This window comes from Mytilus edulis, chromosome 9 (assembly GCF_963676685.1).
Source record: "Mytilus edulis chromosome 9, xbMytEdul2.2, whole genome shotgun sequence".
Classification (NCBI taxonomy): domain Eukaryota; kingdom Metazoa; phylum Mollusca; class Bivalvia; order Mytilida; family Mytilidae; genus Mytilus; species Mytilus edulis.
In genome coordinates, this window is record NC_092352.1 from 43,145,438 (window position 1) to 43,167,752 (window position 22,315).

The 22,315-nt window shown below is 32.8% G+C and overlaps 1 protein-coding gene across 5 annotated transcripts; it reads left to right on the top strand.

Annotated features, from left to right (window-relative positions):
- Nucleotides 1-9,391: 9,391 nt before the first annotated feature.
- Nucleotides 9,392-21,954, top strand: LOC139488405 (fatty acyl-CoA hydrolase precursor, medium chain-like). 5 transcript variants are annotated; one of them, XM_071273965.1, is made up of 4 exons: nucleotides 9,399-9,533; nucleotides 9,604-9,697; nucleotides 14,988-16,549; nucleotides 20,726-21,954. In XM_071273965.1, the coding sequence occupies exons 2-4, from the start codon at nucleotides 9,695-9,697 to the stop codon at nucleotides 20,907-20,909; spliced, it is 1,749 nt and encodes a 582-aa protein (XP_071130066.1). In that variant the 5' UTR covers nucleotides 9,399-9,533; nucleotides 9,604-9,694; the 3' UTR covers nucleotides 20,910-21,954. The 5 variants fall into 5 exon arrangements, with proteins under 5 accessions (XP_071130065.1, XP_071130066.1, XP_071130067.1 ...); XM_071273964.1 differs by having other exon boundaries at nucleotides 9,392-9,697; XM_071273966.1 differs by lacking the exons at nucleotides 9,399-9,533; nucleotides 9,604-9,697 and adding an exon at nucleotides 14,154-14,267.
- The last annotated feature ends 361 nt before the right edge of the window (nucleotides 21,955-22,315 follow it).

Sequence of the window (22,315 nt, forward strand, 5' to 3'; positions counted from 1 at the left end):
ATCATTCATTTTATCTAGGAGGAAGAATATGATTAGATTACTACAATTGTAAATATTATTATTATAAACAAATGAAATTGCTACCGGCTATATTCCACATAAATAGCATTACTACCATGGATACAAGGACGTATTTAAGATTAGCTGCATCATTTATTTTGATTAGCTTTATTTCTGCTTCTATATACGGTATGTTCATGTCTTTTACTTTAATCGTCCTTGGATTAAGGAAGACCTCCCTGTACCTACCTGAAAAAAAGCTTCATATCAAAATTATTTTCGGTTTTCACTATTGAACAAACATAAACTATTAGGATTCAATCCTGACATACCGAAATATATTTCCTTTAAAATTATTTCCCCGTAAACAGAAACAATTTTATGGGTTAAACACCAAAATAACACAAATATGACATACGACAATCAACAACAATCACTGAATTACATTCTCCTCAGTTTGGAAAAGGCACATTAGTATGCTAGTGGTGAGTATTTATCAAAGGTACCAGTATTATAATTTAATTCGCCAGACGCGCGTTTCGATTTACAAGACTCATCAGTGACGCTCAGATATGAATAGTTATAAAGCCAAACAAGTACAAATTTGAAAAGCATTAAGGACCCAGAATTTCAAAAAGTTAAACAGAACAACATAATAAGAGCAAACTATAAAAATGAGTTGATAAAGGTTCGGATCATCAAGCCAGTTATAAACTTTACTCTTGCACATGTGTTCTAGATAAATTTCGAACATAAGTGTCGATATCCATTGATTTTGTTTTGTTTGCCACAGTGTGCATATATGTATCATTTATATCGTCCCCGGTGGTATCACCAGCCCAGTAGTCAGCACTTCGGTGTTGACATAATTATCAATTATTTATTAATTTCCTGTTAACAAAACTTTGATTTTTTTCGAAAAACTAAGGATTTTCCATCCAAGGCATTGATGACCTTAACCGTATTTGGCACAGTTTTGGGGAATTTTGGATCCCCAATGCTCTTAAAATTAGTACTGTTTTGGCTTTATAACTTTTTTGATATGAGCTTCACTGATGTGTCTTATGTAGACGAAACCCGCGTCTGGCGTTTTAAATCAAAATCCTTGTACTTTTGATAACTTATAACCGTTTTTTGTATTTTCAACGTGTCATTTTCATTTCCTTGTTGGTATATGATTACTTTTAATGACAGACTTATAAAGTAATATTACAATGATACTGAACTCATCCGGGAAAAATTCAAAACGGAATGTTCCTAATCAAATGGCAAAATTAAAAGCTCAAACACATCAAACGAATGGGTATAAGTCTAAATGGATATGAGATATATTTCATGATTAGAAATACGAGAACCTAACGACACATACAGGACTGGTGTTTATACAATATGACAGCAAGCACTAAAACTTGATAGTCTAAAAGTGTTGAGAATAAGTTAATCTGAAAAATTAAAGATATTCCATAACTTATTATTTTAAACCAGTATTTATAAAACAATTAACTAGGCCTTTAGTTAAGACACAAGTAGCCCGCAAAGTTTATGACAAAAAAAAAATTCTGTTTTCTTAAAGCGTTGGTTGCATTTATCATCTCCTTCATGGTTTGTCATACTAAGACTTTTTATAGACCACTGTATGGTGTGGGTTTTACATATTTTTGAAGGCCGTATGGTTATTAGGAATTGCCGAAATCTCTGTCATTTGGTCCTTAAGAAAAAAGTAAAATCACAAAAATACTAGACAGTTCAAAACGGAAAGTCAATCAAATGATAAAACACATCACGCGAATGTACAACAACTGGAAAGTTGTCTCATTGGTAATCATATCAAATCTCCGTTATTTACATAGGCTGCAAAACATTGTCTGTTCGTATAAAAAACCATTCATATTTTATTTCAAAATAGCAAATAACTAAAGCATTGGAAATTGCAAAACACATGGTTCTGTTCTGTTGGGGGGAGGGGGTCGTGGATCCAATTGTCCTGCGTGAAAAACCTGATAAACGTTTAAGATATAATGCACCAGTTTCGCTGTTTGGGGGTCAATGATTTTCGTGGCGATGGTATTGAGTATCGTTTGATTCATTAAGGTACACTCAATGTAATATGACGAGGAACCAAAGTATGTGTTTACTTTACATGAGCAAAGAAGTACTTTTAAGGGGAACTGTGTTTAGATTACTTAAGCCGCTACCTTGTGTAGCAATATGATATGCAACGTTTTTGTTTTACAGAATATGACGAAACCTCCACAAATCAAGTATCAACAATTGGCTCAAGGACAAACAACACATTGACCTTTTCTTTGGTAAACGCCAAGAACACGAGTATTTTGCATATTATAACATCCAGTTACGAACCTTCCAGTGTTGTATCTGTAACAATTTATCAAAACCAATCTGAGACCAGCATCAACAATTCTTCCATTTATGTTTCAAACATAACTTTCACACATCATAATGAAACTACTGGTTCCACTAATAAAAGACATTCAACGTTGATAACTGGTATGTCTACAATAGGTGCATCATATCATATTTTTTATATATTGAACTATTAAAAGATAAAAGCACACACGATTAATACATGCAAGATATTTCTTAAAATGTTCAATGTTTTTGTGAAACTTTATAACTATGTTTATCTGAACGTCACTAATGAGTCGTTTGTAGTCGAAACGCGCGTCTGGCGTATCAAATTGTAATCCTGGTACCTTTAATAACTAATTATAACAGTTTTATTACAAGAAAATAAAGATTTGTTATTTGATATCTAAAAAAGACAGTTAAATATGTGATGATCTAAAATTATCAACTAAATATAATGAAGTTCTTAGGAAGAAGCTTTTCGAAAGCAATTTTGGAAACCGATCAAGATGTACTTAACTCAATACAATTTGTTTTGCTCAAAATGATTTTGTTTTAAATTCTTTAAAAAAAAATAGCGGGTTAAGTAACCTATATCCTTCGTAACATAAACACTTCATTGTCATAGCTACTTTAAATATTTTTTGAATTGTAGCAGTCATAGTGAGTATTATCGCCATCCTTTGTATAGTTGGATTGGTATATTCATACAAAAGGTATGTATATTTTTACATCTATTTGGTTCTGTATAAACAGATGTTATTAAAATAGAGATCTAACAAAGTTTTAAATAAAGGCAACGGTAGTATACCGCTATAAAGAGAGCAACTTTATCAAGAAATATAAAAAAATCAAAATTAAGAATCTGTAGTATTAAGGACTTTCGATGCGTATAGATGGAAAATTATTTCTTTATACATCATGACGTATTATTACCGTAATATTTTCGCGAGGGATTTATTTTCACTGCTTTCGCGAGTAGCAATAACGCGAATATATTTCGTTGACAATATATAAAACTTATTTAGTTCATTATTTTACAATTTCAAGTAAATTTGATTATTTTTCTATTTCAAGTAAATTTGAAAATCGCGAAATTACATCGCCGCGAAATGGGCTAGAAAGGCCGTAACACGGATTAAAGATTCGTGAAAAATAGTTCTTTTACAGTAATCGATGGTGTTGAATAAATGTGGCATATTGATTATTGAATCTCTAGCTCCTTGTCTAACAGAAACGGAATGTTGGACATAGGAAACTTCCTGATACAGATTCAGCATTAACTTGACGTAATTTTGAAATATTATTGTAATAATTTCAGGAAATATAATCCGACATGGTGTTCAAAGGCTGATACAAATTCAGCAATGTCTATTCAAGACAGGCCTCAACAGAAAGACGAACATGACTATATGACAGTGTATGACATAGATGCCCCACAACATGAAAATCCGTCGTTTGTCATTGAACAGAACAAAGATAAAAACTATGACAAATTAAGAAGACCAGACCAAGATACTAATGACTACGACAAATTGCAAGAAAGTACATCACAAAAATACGAAAATTCGGCTAAGGAACATAAATTGAATACAGATCTGGCTAACCAATTACAGGAAAGCTTAAAATATGAAAATTCAGAAAATAATACAACGAAAGACTTTAAATCACAAAGCAATCTTGGAGAGAGTATTGCATCAAAGTTATACGAGTCGATTGACAATTGCAATTCAAATTCTTTGACAGAGTCAACGCCTTATGCATATATTGAATGAAAACTTTCAAATTAGAAACGAAATCGTCAAGGTGAAAAAGGAGAATTCGATTTGTTTGATTCGGTTTTTTTACTTCGTATAATGTATGTTAATACATGAATACAACCGGCACAGTATTTGCGTCAAGCAGAGTTATCTAGCCCGATAATAAAGGTCAATTTACTTAGTGACTATATTAACAAAAATAAACTTTCGCTATTACTTTAATCGGTTATTCACACAATTATAATGTTATCTTTTTCACCAGATTATGACTTTATGTATGTTATGTCCATAATTTAGGGAAATATATAACGAAACCCTAGGATTGATACAAGTTTTAAACTAATAAAAAAAAAATCGAAAAGTTACCATCATGGAAATAACGGAATTAACCATAATTAAGAAAAGAAATTTCCTTAAATTAATATTTTTACGACTTAATTTGGGAATTCTAACAATTAGATTTAAAGAATGAAAACTATCACTTTGAACCTTGATTTTTTTAATCAATGTATTGCATGTTCCATACTAGTAACTGTTATTTAATAGTCGCAGGATGATAATAACTTCTCGAACGATGTTGCCCGTTTTTTACCCTTCATAAGTCTGTGTATCTGAACACTGTAATTAAACAAAATCAGTATTTACTCAACATATTTTCCCAAGCTTCAGGTTTTTTTACTTGTGTATTCACTGCATGTTTAAAAGATAGCAGAAAAGGTAAAATGTCATCATACTTATTCATATCTATGGTCAAATAGTATAATACAATTACTTCAGGTGAATGTTCGTGTAGGATCTGGGCCTGAGAAAGTGGTGAAAAGTCTATGTACATTATCCCTATGGCATAGGAAATGTGACTGTTCATTTTACTGTCTTTTTATTGCCGAAATTAGTCCATCACCCAACACATGAAAAATCAAAGTTCAAACTTGCACAAAATAGACAATCGAATATTTTTGTGTTTCCAGTCTTTATAGATTTGAAAATACTGCATGCTGATGTGTAAAAATAAGGTAGCATGCAGGGCTCGTTTATTTGTCATTTACACATACTGTGAACCAATTTCCATGCGAGATTGAACACTTAAAGCTTTGATGCTATTTCTTTTTTTTTCTTAAATTACAAATGAAAACAGCTTTTAACATTTTGTCATGTAAAACTTTACAAAAACTTAGCAATATATTCTTAAAAATTCTTACACGATACTTATGATTTATGTTAGTCTTTTTTGAGTTAAATGTTATTGTAGTTTGTAAATTGACATTTTGCTGTATTTTACCATGCATGTAGCATTATTATGTCTAGTGTGAATGTATTGAGTATATAAATGAGTATACGTGTATATATGATGTCCTCTTGTACACGGTTTAATAATAAAGTATTGACTATTGTCTAAATTAATATGACAACAGCACAATTATTTTTTTATTGCCCCGCAACGAAGTTGTCGGTGCCATATAGTTTTACCCTTGTCCGAAATTCCGTAATTCCGTAATTCCGTAATTTCGAAATTCCGTCATTCCGCAACAAACCATTATACGGAGTTTTTTCTAAACGCCTTCAGATATTGGGCTGATTTTTGGTATGTAAGATAACCATGATGAGTTACTGTAACAGATCGAGTTTAAGTTTCGTTCCGCTCCACTAATTTTTGCCGAAATTACAGGCTTTGGACTTTGAGATATTGTTGAAAATCACAGTTATATGGATTTTTTTTCTATACACCTCCAGATTTTGAGCTGATTTTTGATAAGTGAGATGACCATCATGTTTGTGTCCACATGTGTAATTAAAATTGCAGATTTTTTAAACTTTTTTGGACGGGGCCATTCGTGTCGCTTTGACACATGTAGTTTTAAATGTGTCCAGAGCTAATGATTTCTTAATTGATACCTCTCATATTTTATAGTGTTTATTGTTAATGGTGTAGCCCACCATTTTATTCTGAAAAATGACTGTACCCAAGTCATGAATGTGACAGTTGTAGATTAATAAAGTCTCACGTTTAGTTTGTTAGTTTGTTAGTTTGTTAGTTTGTTAGTTTGTTTGGTTTTCCGCTGTTTTTTTTTCTACTTTGAACTAAGGTATTTTTATCATACTTTTTTACGTCAAGAAATTGAAGGGGGTGACTTAAACAAAACATTTTTTTTTAAATGGAGCTTCCTCCTTGGTCAAAACAAATTTTTGGACATTTGATATAATGTTTTTACATACAAAAAATTATATGTGTTTTAACCATCAAATAAAATACTATGTTGTACGTATTACCGAGTTCATCATAAATAAAATACATGGATTGACTTGTTTATTTCCGGAAGACTTTTTAAAAGGTGACGAATTAGAACTTTGTCATGCTTATTAAAAAGTACTTAACTGTTATGATTAATTCACAAATTAAACTTGGAGGAGGGAGTTCCTGTTTACAGGAAGATAGACATTTCAAGTTTTAATTTTTCAGTGTTATCTGCATGCATATCCGAAATCAATACACATTTGGCATGTCCTTTGAAATTCAATATAAAACATGTATTTAGTATGCATGTAAAACACCCCTTTCATTAGTGCATCTGGCATGAGGCATCCAATGATGTGCTTACTTTAATAAAAACATCGACGGAATCAGCGGTTAGAACAACTCCCCTTTTTGTTATAGAAAGTTAGTGACATTTATGAATTGATGCTCTCTTCGTGATTTTAGAAGGTAGACATCCTTTTTTGTTGTGCGCTTCACGATTTAGAATTAAAAATTAGTTGTGTGTTCATACATTTAGGGATGGGATTCGTTATTGCTGTAATCATGTTTTCGTGTAATTTGAAGTGGAAATCACGTATTTTCATACAAGTTCATATTTAGAGGGTATTCATCGCAGTTGTTGAAAACATATCAGTGTGTCATCTGCCCTTTTCTCTTCGTCTTTAAGAAAAATAATTAAAAAAAATAAAATAAAAATAAAGTTTAACGTAACAAACAAAGATTTTAAAAATCAGACAAAAATGTATGTAACGGCATCAAGACTGTCGAGTGTATGCTGATAGTTATCAAAGGTACCATGCTTATAATTTAATACGCCAGACGCACATTTCGTCCACATAAGACTCATCAGTGACGCCCAGATCAAAATAGTTATAAAGCCAAACAAGTACAAAGTTGAAGAGCATTGAGGATCCAAAATTCCAAAAGGTTGAGCAAAATACAGCTAAGGTAATCTATGTATGGGAAAAGAAAATTCTTAGTATTTTCGAATCATATTTTAATAAACAGAAATTTTTTACAAATTACCATATAATTTATATTCATGTCAACACCGAAGTGCTGACTACTGGGCTGGTGATACCCTCGGGGACGAAACGTCCACCAGCAATGGCATCGACTCAGTGGTGAAAATAGATATCAAAGGTACCATCCTTATAATCTAATACGCCAGACGCGCGTTTCGTCTACACGTCATGACTCATTAGTGACGCTCAGATCTAAATAATTATAAAGCCAAACAAGTAGAAAGTTGAATAGTTTACTTTTTATAAATTGTTACTTGGATAGAGTTGTCTCATTGGCACTCATATGGTCACACCACATCTTCCTATATTTTTTGTTAGAAATCATGTCTGTACCGGAAGGTATCAGCAGCTCAATATGTAATCAGTATCTCGGTACTGACTACGTACTGAGCTTATGATACCTGCGGGGCTGAAAGTCCACCAACAGAGGTATCGACCCAGTGCTGTAAAAAATGAAAACAGCACGTTTAATAAATGCTTGCGCCCGAAGCGCTTTTCTGGATTTACCTTAATTCATCAGGGACGTTCAAAGCCAAATATGTGAAAGCCGAGGATGTACAAGTACCGAAACAGTTGAAAAGCTATTATACAAAAAATACCTGAAAAATGCCAAATCGATCTAAGGTCAACTTTGCCTGAGGGAGAGTTGAAACCTTACTTTCTTGGTAATTCAAAAATTTCGCAACAGACAGTTATAGAAAGGTTTGTTATAAATCATGTCAGTAAAAGTCACAATAGTGATCAATAGTTATCAAAAGTACCAGGATTATAATTTTATACGCCAGACGCGCGTTTCGTCTACATAAGACTCATCAGTGACACTCAGATCAAAATAGTTTAAAAGCCAAATAAATACAAAGTTGAAGAGCATTGAGGACCCAAAATTCCAAAAAGTTGTGCCAAATACGGCTAAGGTAATCTACTCCTGGGGTAAGAAAATCCTTAGTTTTTCGAAAAATTCAAAATTTTGTAAACAGAAAATTTATAAAAATGACCATATAATTGATATTCATGTCAACACCGAAGTGCTGACTACTGGGCTGATGATACCCTCGGGGACGAAACGTCCACCAGCAATGGCATCGACCCAGTGTTGTAAATAGTTATCAAAAGTACCAGGATTATAATTTTATACGCCAGACGCGCGTTAACGTTTCGTCTACATAAGACTCATCAGTGACGCTCAGATCAAAATAGTTAAATAGTGATCAATAGTGTTGATGGAGTTTATAAAAGATTAATTGACTAAGGTTTTAAAATTGATCTAATAGAATTGCAATACTATATCATGTATCGTCGGCTGTTCTCTGCACTTTAGTCGGGTTGTTGTCTCTTTGACACCACATTCCCCTTTTCTATTTCAATTTTATCTGAGATATGTATTATGTGTATTATACCATTTCGCCTTCTTGCCTCAGAAATGAATATTTTGATGAACTATATGCAGGATATAACTGGTTTCAAAATTGAAATACATGATTCTGTGTCTTTTCCATGCAAAACAAATTAGCAAGACTAACAGCAGGTGGAAATGAATAACCTGGTCACCTGAAATCCTCCTGTAACACCCTCCCTTTGTTTGAGTTTATAAGATAGACCTATACGTACAGGTTCCTGAAATACTTCCCTGGGATCAGATCGTATAAACAGGCAGAAAAGGTTATTTTTTTATATTTTTTTAAGGCCAAACATTCGATGTCACGAGATTAAAAAACCGGTTAAAGACATGGTAATAGCTGTTTTACACAAACCCCCCTTTCCCTCCATTTTTTTGTTTATTCGTCCTCGTAATCGATTCGCAAAAGCATATACTTATAGGTAATTATTTTTACAGTTACATTGTACATCAGTTCAACAAGATGGTCTTTCATACATATTTTTTTTCTTCTTGCTAAAATCTAACCCGTGAAAAAGAACGTTAATTCAATGGTTTAAATTTTCGGTCTCTAGATATATCTTTTAACAATGTTTAAAGTGAAAGTGAAAGTACGTAGCGCATGCTGATAAGAAATAAAATCGATCTGTTGTGAAAAATACAGTCCATAATCATAATGCTTTGAAGGGCATCTTTAAAAAAAGATTGTACGACACCATGAATTTCTAGAGAAATATTGTTGGTGTGTACTGGACGTATTTTTTCGAAATATTGTTGGTGTGTACTGGACGTATTTTTTCGAAATAGTGTTGGTGTGTACTAGACGTATTTTTTCCGTACGATTAGAGACAAACTTTGATCCAGTGGGCGGATAAATAAAAACAAACACTGTGATTTCCAACCTTGAACTGATATGGTAAGAATTTTTGTTTGTGTAGTTTATCTGACATTTGACATTATATGTTTGATATATCATGTTGATATGTGTATTTGCTTACTACATTACGTTTGAAGACTTAATTTATTGTTTATGCATTAATAATTCTTTGGCCAGAATATGTTGCTTGCTATTCTAGTCTGCTTACTGTATATTGATGTTTCTGTTCTTTATTTCTTGAATATCTTACTCGACATGTGTAGCAACATGCTTTGTATTTTTGTAATTTCCTTATGTTGTGTGTCGTGTGCTGTCTTAAATGTACTGTAATATTTTATGTAGCTAGTATTGTATCTATAATTTACAATCCTGACAACGCTAGGTAGGTGATACATATAAATACGACAAGACGACTATTAAACATATTTCACCATCTGACTTTTTTAACATATACATATCCAAAATATGAAGTTTTTTCTTTTTACTCATCCATCAAAGTATCATACATAATTGTGCTTTATAGAAGTTTTCTGGTTCTAGCATTTCCAACTTAAAAATTGGTTGTTAATGATTGTTTCCGCCTAAAACGCTAAGGAATATCTAAGATAAAAAAAAATGGCATAGAAAAAAAAACACGCGATTACTATCAAATGATGTTTTAACAAAATGTAATATGCATTATAATTGGGTTGAATAATAATCTTATTATTTAAATGCCCGGTAGCGCTTTTCATTTCAACTTGGGGTCCTCCGAGTTGTCTCTTCCAAAAAATGACTAATCGTTCTGAAAGAAATTAACTTCATATAGGTATATACTTTATCTTAATGATACCATATCCATGTGTAGATGTTTTGATAAGAGAAATTTCGTACTGAATATATAAAACATGAATGATTAAGAACTGTATTTATTCCCCTTTGTCCACATATCGTATCGTTCGATGTATTCAATTTTTATTGTGACAAAGAGGCAACCCGATCAAATTAGAGAAAACAGCCCAAGGCCACCTATCATTATGGTTCTTCAACACAGCGAGAATTTCTGAACTCAGAGGTTGGGTCATTTTTCATTGTCGAGAAAAACTGGAATACCCAAAATGAACCACCAATCTCAGGCAGGAAAACACGAAATCCAGTTTTCAACATATCTAGTCCATTCGTAACGTAAACGAACGCACGTATCACTAACTAGTGAAGTTCGAAACTCCGGTCGGGTGAAAACCAAGGATTCATCTATCCTTCAGCCAATCCTTGGGGTAACCTCAGTGTTGAAAAGGCTATTGGTCACTTTATGTAGATGGACAACGTAGACCACGTGGAAACCGTATACTACTTAAATATTATAGAAGAAAAGTATGACGCATCGCAGCCTATGTAGTAGTTTGTTTGGTTTTTTTTTCTTCAGGGCATTCATTTTCCCTGTAAAATCAGAACGAAATATAAGGAAGACCACCTTTATTTTGAGGGGGAAAGTACATGCTAACTGTCAGTTTTGCTTTTTCTACTCACGTGTTAAAAAAATGTGGTGAACTTGTATATTGGATTTGATACATCAACATCAAAATAGCTTCGTGTATTATTTTACATTTTGAATCACTTCAAAATAGATTTGTTTTCTTCGTCCTCTATAAAAGAACAATTTGAAATCTTATTTTACTTTTATGTATGAAATAATAAAGAATCGTTCTTCTTCATGTATGTGTTGCCCCGCTGCTGCGGATGCGGAGAGTGCATTTTGCGTTTCCGTCGTACTTACGTTTTAAAATTAGTTTTCGTTCTTTAAGTAATAACATTGATTTGGCTCAACTAACTTGGTGTTATGAAACCTATACACAATGCTATAAACATAGCATGTATGTCCCTTTATAACGGTATATATGCAAGCGAGATAATCATATGTGACCCATGGCACATTCTCTTTTTATGTTAATTAAAGATTGATTTCTTTGATTCATAAATCCTAACCTCAGAATGTGTGACTTATTTGTTTGTACACATGCAATACACGATATTTTTTATTTTTATTTATTTTATTTTTTAACGATAACAAATATTTTATTCAATCATTTCCCTAAGTATTTCAGGTCGTATACTTATACACGATAAACTTTGTTTATAATAAAATATTTGAAATCTACATGCAAACAAAACACTAAGAAGAAATCGAAAACAAGGTGATTACAGGCAAAGGAACACTTGTAAGTGTTTTGTTTGTTTCCGAGTATACTTGGTGCAAGATTCCCGCTTCACACGTCGTGTATTAACATACATTTGTATGGTGATAACAAAGTATAAGTAATGTTTCACTAACCAGATTTACATTTTACCTTGTAGCGGCATACTCTAAAATGTGTATAAACAGTTTTTTGACAAGGTTTATCGCAATTTTAAAAACTTAACGAGTTCAAATAGATAAGTTGTTGTAAGTTTATTGATCTGTAATAGCATCAAAATCTGAAAGAATTTATTGGATTGAATTCAATAATCTCGTTTCTTGATAGTAAAATACTGAAATGAATTCAAATTTAAATATTTTATTTGATAAACCAGTCCACATGATAAATATGACATTGCGTATTCCAAGTGTACAAACTACAGGACATATAAAACATGACAAATAATGTAAATAACCTATAATAGTACAACGGTAAATCGATTACAAGTGTGTATAGTGACAATATATAGGACATCAACTACTTGACAAAGTCTAAGGCTTTTGTGCGGCCTCAACAATGTTGTCACATTGAGGTATAATGTCTATTTTAAGATAAAAATTTATCGATTGTTGTTGGAGAAATAAATGTCCATTGGCAAATATTTCACGCGTATTTAAGACAAGAACAGTTAGAAAGTAACATAAAAAAGCAGGTAGTCCAGAGGAAGTGAATCGTTGATAAGGTTGAAAAGGGTGTGTGTCCCATTTGAGAGGTTTTCCAAGGGATCTTGAACATACACCAATGTGTTCTGCTCTAATAACCAGAAAGAGGATTTAAACAAAAGTGACGTCGTATTTACAAAACGGACACATTGTGAAGAGTCGTCTCATTGGAAATCATACCACATCTTCTTTTTTATATATACCCTTTCAATATGGGTCTTTTTGTCGGAGAGCATAGTTAAATGTTCTTGTTCACCTTGAACAGCAAAAAGTACACATCATCTGCTTGCTTACCAGACAGGAGATTTCAAGGTGACAAAATGTGTACAATAATCACGGTTAAGGGAGCTCGCGGGTCTAAATCAAATTTTTTATTTAATATAGGATTTCGCTATATTTTTTCTATAAATGAACTTTATCTTATATTTTATAGAAAAATGAAATTGAAAGATGGGGTCGCCGTTCATTTACGCTCACAATCTGCCTTCGAAAGAAGCATACATTTTTGTTAATGTCCTTTTTTCAGTTGAACTAATAGCAGAAATAGCGGTAATATCGAAATAAAAAAAGAACTAAATTACAGAAATCGCTTAAATTTTACAATTATTAAGTTTATGTACAGCTTGTTCGAAAACAACAATAAAAAGTATAGGTCACCGATGAGTTAAAAAAAGTTACCTCAATTTTATTTTAAATGGCATTTTTGCACCAAAGGGAGATAATTTGGAGCTTTTTCAATGATATCTACATTCTAAAAGTCACCACCAGGGGCCAACACGAATTGATTTTTTTGGAATGATTTTTGTACCATATGATAAATTAATAACTACTAAAGGTAATTAATAAAATTTGTAATGAAAAATAAATGTTTAATTTTTTTCTGAAAATCTTATACCCGCGAGCCTTCTTAATAAAAACAGAAAATTCGACAAATTATTATATGAATAAGTATGATAAATGTGACATTGCGTAATCCAAGTGTACAGTATAAACTAACGCAGATATTAAATAAACATGTTTGACTTGGATTAATATTTAAAATCAACTTTCAAACATCAAAATAGGGACAGCCGATCCTATTTTCTCCTCCATAAGGTTAGACTAGGCTTAATAAATATGATAAGAAAAATCTTCGTAGATTCACTTTTTCAAAAGAAAACTTTCATTTTTTTAGTTTTAAATGGTCTTCTGAATCACATCAGTTATCCAGCTGGACTAAAAATGCAACACAAATTAAATTCGATGAAAATAAAATGAAGTACACACTGCAACGTTAATGCTCAGCAATTAAAACAGCAGTGTCAAGTGGCGGATCCAGACGGGGTTCCGGGGTGGGAACCCATCCTTTTTTTTTCTTGACGATCAATGCATTTGAATGGGGACATATAGTTGAACACCCCCTTTTATCCTGGGTTGGGAACCCCCTTTTAAAAATGACTGCATCCGCCCCTGGTGTCTCTATACGAATGTATCTATCTTGTAGTAAAAAAGGGTACACGTCGGTTGTACGCTGTGGGATTGATTGGAAGAGAAAAATCCATTAATTTAACGAATAGTCAATTCACTTGTAGAGCAACCCAATTAGTGTGTCCATTCTATTATCACATCCATATTTTAGCAACGACTATTGTAAATAAAGACGAGTTCAAATCTGAGGACGCTTTATATATGTATACACATATATTGATTCCGTCAGTTTTTTGTGATTATTAAGAAAGAAGGTAAATTCAGGTAAGGTTACATTTTTGCAAATGGATTTTTTTTATAAGCTATCTGTAGGCAGTCTTGATGATTTTATTCGGTAATTTTGTTAAAAGTCTCATGGTGTAGGAATGCTTCATATAAATAAAGAGTTCAAATCTGAGGACGCTTTATATACATATGATTATTCAGTCAGTTTGTGTAATTATTAAGAAAGAAGGTAAGTTCAGGTAAGGCTACATTTTTTTCAAATAGAAATATTTCATAATTTATCTATATATACCAGTCTTGATAATTTGGATTGGTAATTGCAATAGATTTTAATTTCAATTTCATTAAAACAAGTCCTCACTAAATGCGAGTGGATAGAGGGAGATGTTTTAATCAAATTGAATGGATCTGACAGATATTCAAATTGCAAGTCGATCAAATTAGACCCAAGGTCTTCTGGTTCGTATTTTAATACGTCAAAATTAAGCTTGGTCTAAAACAATAATTTTTGAATGACTAATTCTAGAAATCAAATATTAACCATAGTAAATAATAATTATTATGCAGAACAACTAGCAATACTAATATAACTTGATGTTTTGCTAAATGCCTCTTGGGGTAGGGAAGTTGTTTCATTGAAGAGTCCGAGTCTGAGTCCCCAAAATATTATTTTACTCACAGGAAGCTCGCATGCGGTATACAGTGATGATCAAACTTAAACAAATTAAAAAATTAACGAATATCAACATTTAATTTCAGGTTATGAAAAGGTGCCAAAAGAACAAAATGAACGCTTTTATATTTACTGTTTTTATGACACTGGTATGTGCGGATATTGCACTTGCTGATTTTACACTCGTCAACTCTGAATGTGGTCCAATTAAAGGACTAAAGACACAGAATAAACAAACAGGAAAGGACGTATATGAATTCCGTGGAATTCCCTTTGGGAAACCCCCCATTGGTCCATTGAGATTCACAAAACCACAACCGGTCGATAAATGGACGGAAACATTGGATGCAACAGAATTTGGAGCAGCATGTTCACAGTCCGTCCCACCAATGATGCCAGATTTTAAGCCGTCTAAAATGTCAGAGGACTGTTTATTCTTGAACGTGTATGTCCCAAACCATGTTGACAAAAACAGAAAATTGCCAGTTATGGTGTGGATATATGGTGGTGGTTTAGTCATGGGCTTTTCAAATCAATACGACGGAGGATGGATTGCCACGCAAGGAGATGTTATAGTAGTGACTATAAATTATAGATTGGATGTATTTGGTTTCTTGACAGTTGACCACCCAGCTTCCAAGGGAAACTACGGTCTATGGGACCAAAAGCTTGCACTACAATGGGTACACGACAACATTGCATCTTTTGGAGGGGACCCTGAGTCTGTTACTATATTCGGACAATCAGCAGGGGGTTGGAGTGTATCATTTCAATCTTTGATACCACAGAATAAAGGGCTTTTCCAGAGAGTAATAGCCCAAAGTGGTGTAGTCAATGAGTTAAATATGTTAACTAAGAAGCAAATAAATGAAAGGACCATTCACCTTGCAAAGAAAACCTCCTGTCCAATCAACGACATGTATAAATTTACGGACTGCCTTCGTGACATCGATGTAAGTGAGCTTTTAAAGGCCACCGATATGTTTAGTTTAATGCCCGATGACAGACTTGAAGTTTTTCAACCGCAATATATTCCAGTTGTGGATGGTGAATTATATCCGGATCACCCCCTGCGAAGTTTAAAGGATGAAAAGTCGGATGTTGCCCAATTTTACGGGTCTTTGGACCTAATCGCAGGTTTTACCTCAAACGAGGGTCTAATGATGGCAATGGGAATACTCCCAAAACTTCAAGAAAACTTTGGTTTCAATGTTTCTGAAAGTATCCCACTCAAATTTATTTGTAAGGGAATGATTGAGCCTTTCGTAGAAAAATTTTACAATAACGATTCTGAAGTTAAAGACAAGATTTGTAAATTTTACACATCAGAGACGACTTCTACTGATGAACAGAGTCAGAAAGCAAGCGAATTCATTGCCGATTCCTGTTTTGGATATACTATCAAAAGAATGCTTGATTATCATGTATCCTTTGAAGGCAAGAAATATCAGTACCTCTTTTCGAAAGAAAAACCCATAATGGGGTTTGCACCGAAATGGGGTAAGGGATCTGGCCATGGAGAAGAAATACAGTTCATGTTTGATATTAAAGTATTATTGCCGTCTATGAATAGTACTGCATTTACTCCAGAAGAACAGCAAATCGCTAATGAGATAATTGGATATTGGACATCCTTCGCCAGAAAAGGGTAAGATAATAACGCATCATGGTCGTACATAACACCAAAGGGAAATAAATTTTGTAAATTCAGATGAACGTTTCACATTCTATTGTTGAGGAAAATTTTAAGTTTCTTTATGATAAAAAATAGTGTTTGTCAAACTGCAATATGTATCAAATTGAAACTATCTGATAAAGTGTGTAGTTACTTTATCGGAAAATTTTCATGTGATATAAAGTAGTTTGACAAAAGTTTATATTTGTGTCAAAGGATCAAAGTGAATATTTTGTCAAAATTTTATGAAAATTAAACGAGCCAAATTATTTTAGTCGAGGTGTTTGGTACCACCTTATGATCTACATAGTGTTTACTCTTCGTCGTTTTATAGTGTTTACAAAACAATAAACGAAACTAAACTATTCATATTTGTATTTGCACGTGACGCGCGTTCTAATCAACAAAAGTTAAAAAGACCCAAAAAAGTAAGAAGTTCACGAGCATTAACATGATTAAGGATTTCATAGACCCCTCTTTTTAAAAATGACATTTGCCATGATTATGCACGAAGGTATAATAACCAAATATATCTAATCTATAATTTATTGGCAGCAGTCCTTTTGCGCCAATTACTGTTTTTCAGGGGTATCATTTGCGCCAAATATAGTTTTCCAAATGTATCAATTGCGCCAAATATAGTTTTCCAAATGTATCAATTGCGCCAATTTTCGGAACTCATTTGCGCCAATTTACCTGTACACATATCTATCTATTTATTCTCATTTTTGCTTAAAAAGTATCATATGTTCAGAGATATTGCACCATGAAGATGAGCAGCTGGAGAGAAATGACTTGAAATGCACCAGACAGTCCATATACATAGAGAGAAGAAAACTTATTGCTCTGCTTAATATTTAATTCAAGTTATGCAAAAGAGAAGAAAATAAAACTTTTTGCTGATTATGTTTAACCACATATGTTGATAACACAGTGATTTGTTTCCACCATCCATATGGACTGAAACTCTATCGACCGCAAGACGTACCAGTAATGGAGCTGAAGCATTCCCCAGTAATTATTATGAACGGTTTTATGCATTTAATCCTTCAATGATTGTCTTTTTGGACAATAAAGGGAAGTCACAAGCTACTACATACATTGTACCCATGCAGCAGCAGTAAGAAGAAAGTATGTTTCAGAAAAGGAAACATTTGCCATGTATAAACTGCCGGTTCAAAGTCCTAATAAAGGAGGAGGGACGTCATTTTTCTTCTAATTGGCGCAATCGTATGTTTTATTTTTGGCGCAAATGATACCATGTAATTTTAAAACAGGTGGCGCAAACGTAGCATTGGAGAAAAAAAGTTGTGGCGCAAAAGGACTTATTTTTGGCGCAAACTGATCTCTCCCAATTTATTTGTTTACACCAATTAGTCTATTGCTGATTGGTGTAAACAAAATTCACCGATGATTTTTTTAATTAGAAAATTTTACAGAAAAAAAGTCGTTCTATGACTAAAATCATGAAAATGCGATGAAAATTAATAAATTCAAAAGAATTTACACAAATTTCAAAGCATACTTATGGCGGAAAGATATTCTATATTATTTTACAAAAATCCGCCAGCGTTTATCTTTTGTAGGAAAAAAGTTAAGTATGTCTTTCAAAAGGATTGATATGTCCAAGAAACCGAAATTTTAAGTAAATGTCTACCCAATTTTTTCAAAAAGTAGCACGTGAAGGAAATATATAGTTTTATGACATACATATTTTAATTGACTTCGTGAAAAATAGATTGCATGTAAACTTTCGTCAAAAGTTCACTGTGGAATAAAAGCTGTATCATTTACCGACCTGGGGCCGGTAACAAGAAGCATTCTTATGTCTTACGAACGTCTATAGGGCGTCTTAAGATTTAAGAATGTAACAAGACCCAACCTCAGACCTATCTTATAATGATTGACAGCCCTTAATGTTTTGAAAAAGTGCATGATTTAAGAACGATTCTTACGTCTACCTTAAAGCGATCTTACTAATTCCAGTAACACAAAATAATTCTTAAATTTTGGTCAGTTATTAAGTGTTCTTAAAACAAACTTAGCAACTTAGGGGTGTACCAAGAACAATTCGCAATAGCTTCACTTGATATTTTTTGTAAGAGTGGTCCCGACTACTCTTAGCTGTACATTCACTTGTTAATAATAGAACAAACTGCTTTAAAACGTTAATACATGAACCTTAGAACTTTTTATTCTAATTATTAATTCTTCTGAATAGGAAATTATATATCTGTTTTCTTTGCCATGTGTGTGGAGGATGGTAGTTTCTCTTTATTGTAAATCGTTACAATTTTGGCTTGTTGAGAGAAGTGTAAGGAGCAAGGAGGAATTTGTGACCTTTTTCAATTTTAAACCAAGAGTTCGATGAAGTTTAAATCATCTCTTCTTAAATTTTACGGAAGCCATCATGAGTTGGTTGACCGTTATGGAATAACCGTTATACAGATGATATCGGATATGTTCATTATCTCGTAACTACAGTCCCATTCCCTTTTCACGAATGTGACCCAACGAATTGGACTATTTCCCGGCTTCGTAATATAATGAGCAACACGATGGGCGCCACACATGGAGCAGGGTCTGCTTACCCTTACGGATCATCTGAAATCATCCCCAGTTTTTAGTGGGTTTCGTGTTGCTGTTATACACCTATTTTTGAAATTTTTGTCTATTGTGTCTGTTTTGGTATCACCAGCCCAGTTGTCAGCACTTCAGTGTTGACATGAATATCAATTATGTGGTCATTTTTATAAATTTCCTGTTTACAAAACTCGTTTGAAGTGTTTTATCATTTGATTTTGCCATTTGGTTAGGGACTTTCCGTTATGAATTTTCCTCGGAGTTCAGTATTTTTGAGATTTTTTTTTGTTGTAAGAAGGCTTTCAAAATGATGTGAAGAAAAAAATATTGTTTAAAGTGAAAAGATATAGGAAGATGTGGTATGAGTGCCAATGAGATAACTCTCCATCCAAATAACAATTTATAAAAGTAAATCATTATAGTAGTGATTTGACCGAAATAAAAGTAGTACAGAAAAATAAGCCTACGTCATATACAAGATTCAAATCCTACCATTGGCCTGGTGAATAATAGGGCACTTAAAAGAAAACCCAGATGGATTGTCCTCAGACAAGCATATTTTTATTAAAATAATTATGGTCTATAAGCAGTTAAATTAATTTCATGTTTGAAGCGGTGAAATTTTGTTTAATTCAATTTGACTTTTATAAAAAAAAAAAAAAAAAAAAGCATTGTAGCAAAGGGGAAGAATAATGGTGGTCTGAGGCCAGAATTGTTTTCCTTAGGTTAAATGGGTAGTTGATTGTTATGCGCATTTTATCGTTCATTAAAACGTTTTTATGATTCATGTAAGGTGATTCTAATTTCTTTGCGAGGAACCAAAATCGGAGACGCCAGAAAATTATTAAGAACTCGTAACTTGAAAACTATTACGATTCAACTTGAGGGGGAAATAAGACCGATCTACGAACAACCTGAGGGAGCTTTGATTTACAATCATTCAATGATCTTAGAATTATCTTATCTTCCCCTTAATTCAATACTTACGACCTCTCTTAATAAAATTTCTTGTTACCGGCCCCTGGTCACTTGGTGTCCGTCGTCGTAACAATTCCGAAACTACTATACCAAATTCAACCAAAATTCATCGCTGGGGCATTTAATTTTTTTTTAAATTTCCGATGACCTAGTAAAAAATTATTAACAAGATAAGATCCACACATCGGGCGGATATCTTATTAATAAGTCACCTCAGTGTTAGGGTTACTGCTCTTTTATGATAATTTGTCTTTTTTACATTTTCCTCTATTATTTTGTAAGCTATAAAAGATCATGACCAATAAAACAAAAAGTAATATGATCAACAGGAGAAGATCTCCAAGACTTTTAACATCACTAAAACTGTTAGTTTACTCTTAATGCTGTTATTCCGCTTTCATAAAGGTTTTTACCAAAATGTGTCAATTGTGAAAGACGCAGGAGATCAACTAAGACTCTATAGAGCAATCACCAAGGACGCTCAAAACTTTACATTTGAAAGTCAAGAATGAAAAAGTATGTAGAAACTTATAAACAAACAAAAAAGCAACAATTTGCCAAATTAATTGATAAATATTTGTTTTGTAGTGTTCCTGAGGGACCAGTCGAATGGAAACCGTTTGACACAACGTCGAAGTATTACTTGGACATTGATACAATCACAACACTGAAGAAGGATCTAAGACCAGAAGTGATGAATTTTTGGTTGAAAGACATACCATCAATAGAGTTAGATCCAGTTGATGATAGAAAAGTACACGACGAATTATAATTTATTTCCTTTTTTTTCTCCTTTTTTAATATCTATGTAAGATTTACGTCCATGAGTGTATTTTTCTTAAAATTAATACAAAAACGTAATCTAATGAGAAATGGATGCTTCATCTTACTCAGTTTGGGCGAACAAAATGATATACTGCAAACTTCATTAGATAAAAATCAAAATCAGTAGATATTCGCGAATACCTGAATACTACCAAGTTTTATGACAATAACTCAAAAGGTCTTTGAGCAGTTTTCATGAAACTTTGGTATATCTACGAAAATAACCTCTGTTTAGTTGTTTTTTATATAAACTTCTGAAATGACATAGAGGAGTTATGGAACTTTGTCTTTGAAAAAGACCTTTTTTAAAGATCTGCATTTTTAAGATTACCTTGTAAATCTGTCGTTTTGAGCTTTTTATTAATTTGTATTAAACATTTGTTTTTTTCAAACACAACTTATCTATTGCCATGACTCATAACAAAGAAATTTCACTTGACCCACATATTCTATTTTATATTTTGATACTGTGATTTTTTTTTATGTTACTATATCAAAATGTAGCCTAAATTTATTGAAATAACAGAATCTGAACCGAGATGATGTATCAAATAGTGTTGCTTTACACGTTTTTAAGACGAAATAGTCCAATTCAAGCACGCCTGAAAATAGAACAAAATGTACACCACTCTCTCTTTTTGATCAAAATATTGCCTTATTTTATGATTGTTCCCAAATAACTATTGCCAGATGCAAGAATGCAAATGAATGCTTTAAAAAGGTCAGTTTTTATCTTTCTGTCGTCTTTTTTCGGTGGAATTTATGCTTTTAAAAAATAAAGAAACCACATGTATTTGTTTACAAATATATCGAAACCCCATACTATATATTACATTTTGTAAATATAAGCATGTTAATAAGATGCAAAAAGTCATTAATTAAGCACATCAATAAACTTTTAAAGCCCATAGAAGCATAATAACCAAAAACTAATTTGAGTTTTCCAACTTGGATATTTTTACCTTCTATAATAAAGAGTTCATCCTTTGTTTTGTTTCAACTTGATATCAGCCTGCTGTTTCAAAACTACAACTCATGATTGGTAGTACCAGGAGTGTCAGAAACATCGGACAAATGCGTATTGGTTTACAAGTTCAGTTGGCATTTTATTGGTCTATTAACTAGAGACCGTTTAGCTAAGGATTTTGAGAAATACCTACCATACAAATCTTTTCGTGGTCTCGCATTTTTCTTAAAAGGTTTTTGCAGATTGGGAAAATCCGTTTCACCAGATGAGATTTTATTTTTTGGGCATAGAGTAAATTATTATCGCCATCCATTGATACAACGGTTCTTAATTGTTCTTGGTTGTGACAGAGTAAAGGTGTGCCATCCATGGACCGGTAACAAAGG

Excerpts from the sequence above, each read along its gene's own strand:
- LOC139488405 (XM_071273964.1), top strand. Across the intron at positions 16,550-20,725 it reads ACATCCTTCGCCAGAAAAGG|TGTTCCTGAGGGACCAGTCG; the intron begins GTAAGATAATAA and ends TTTGTTTTGTAG.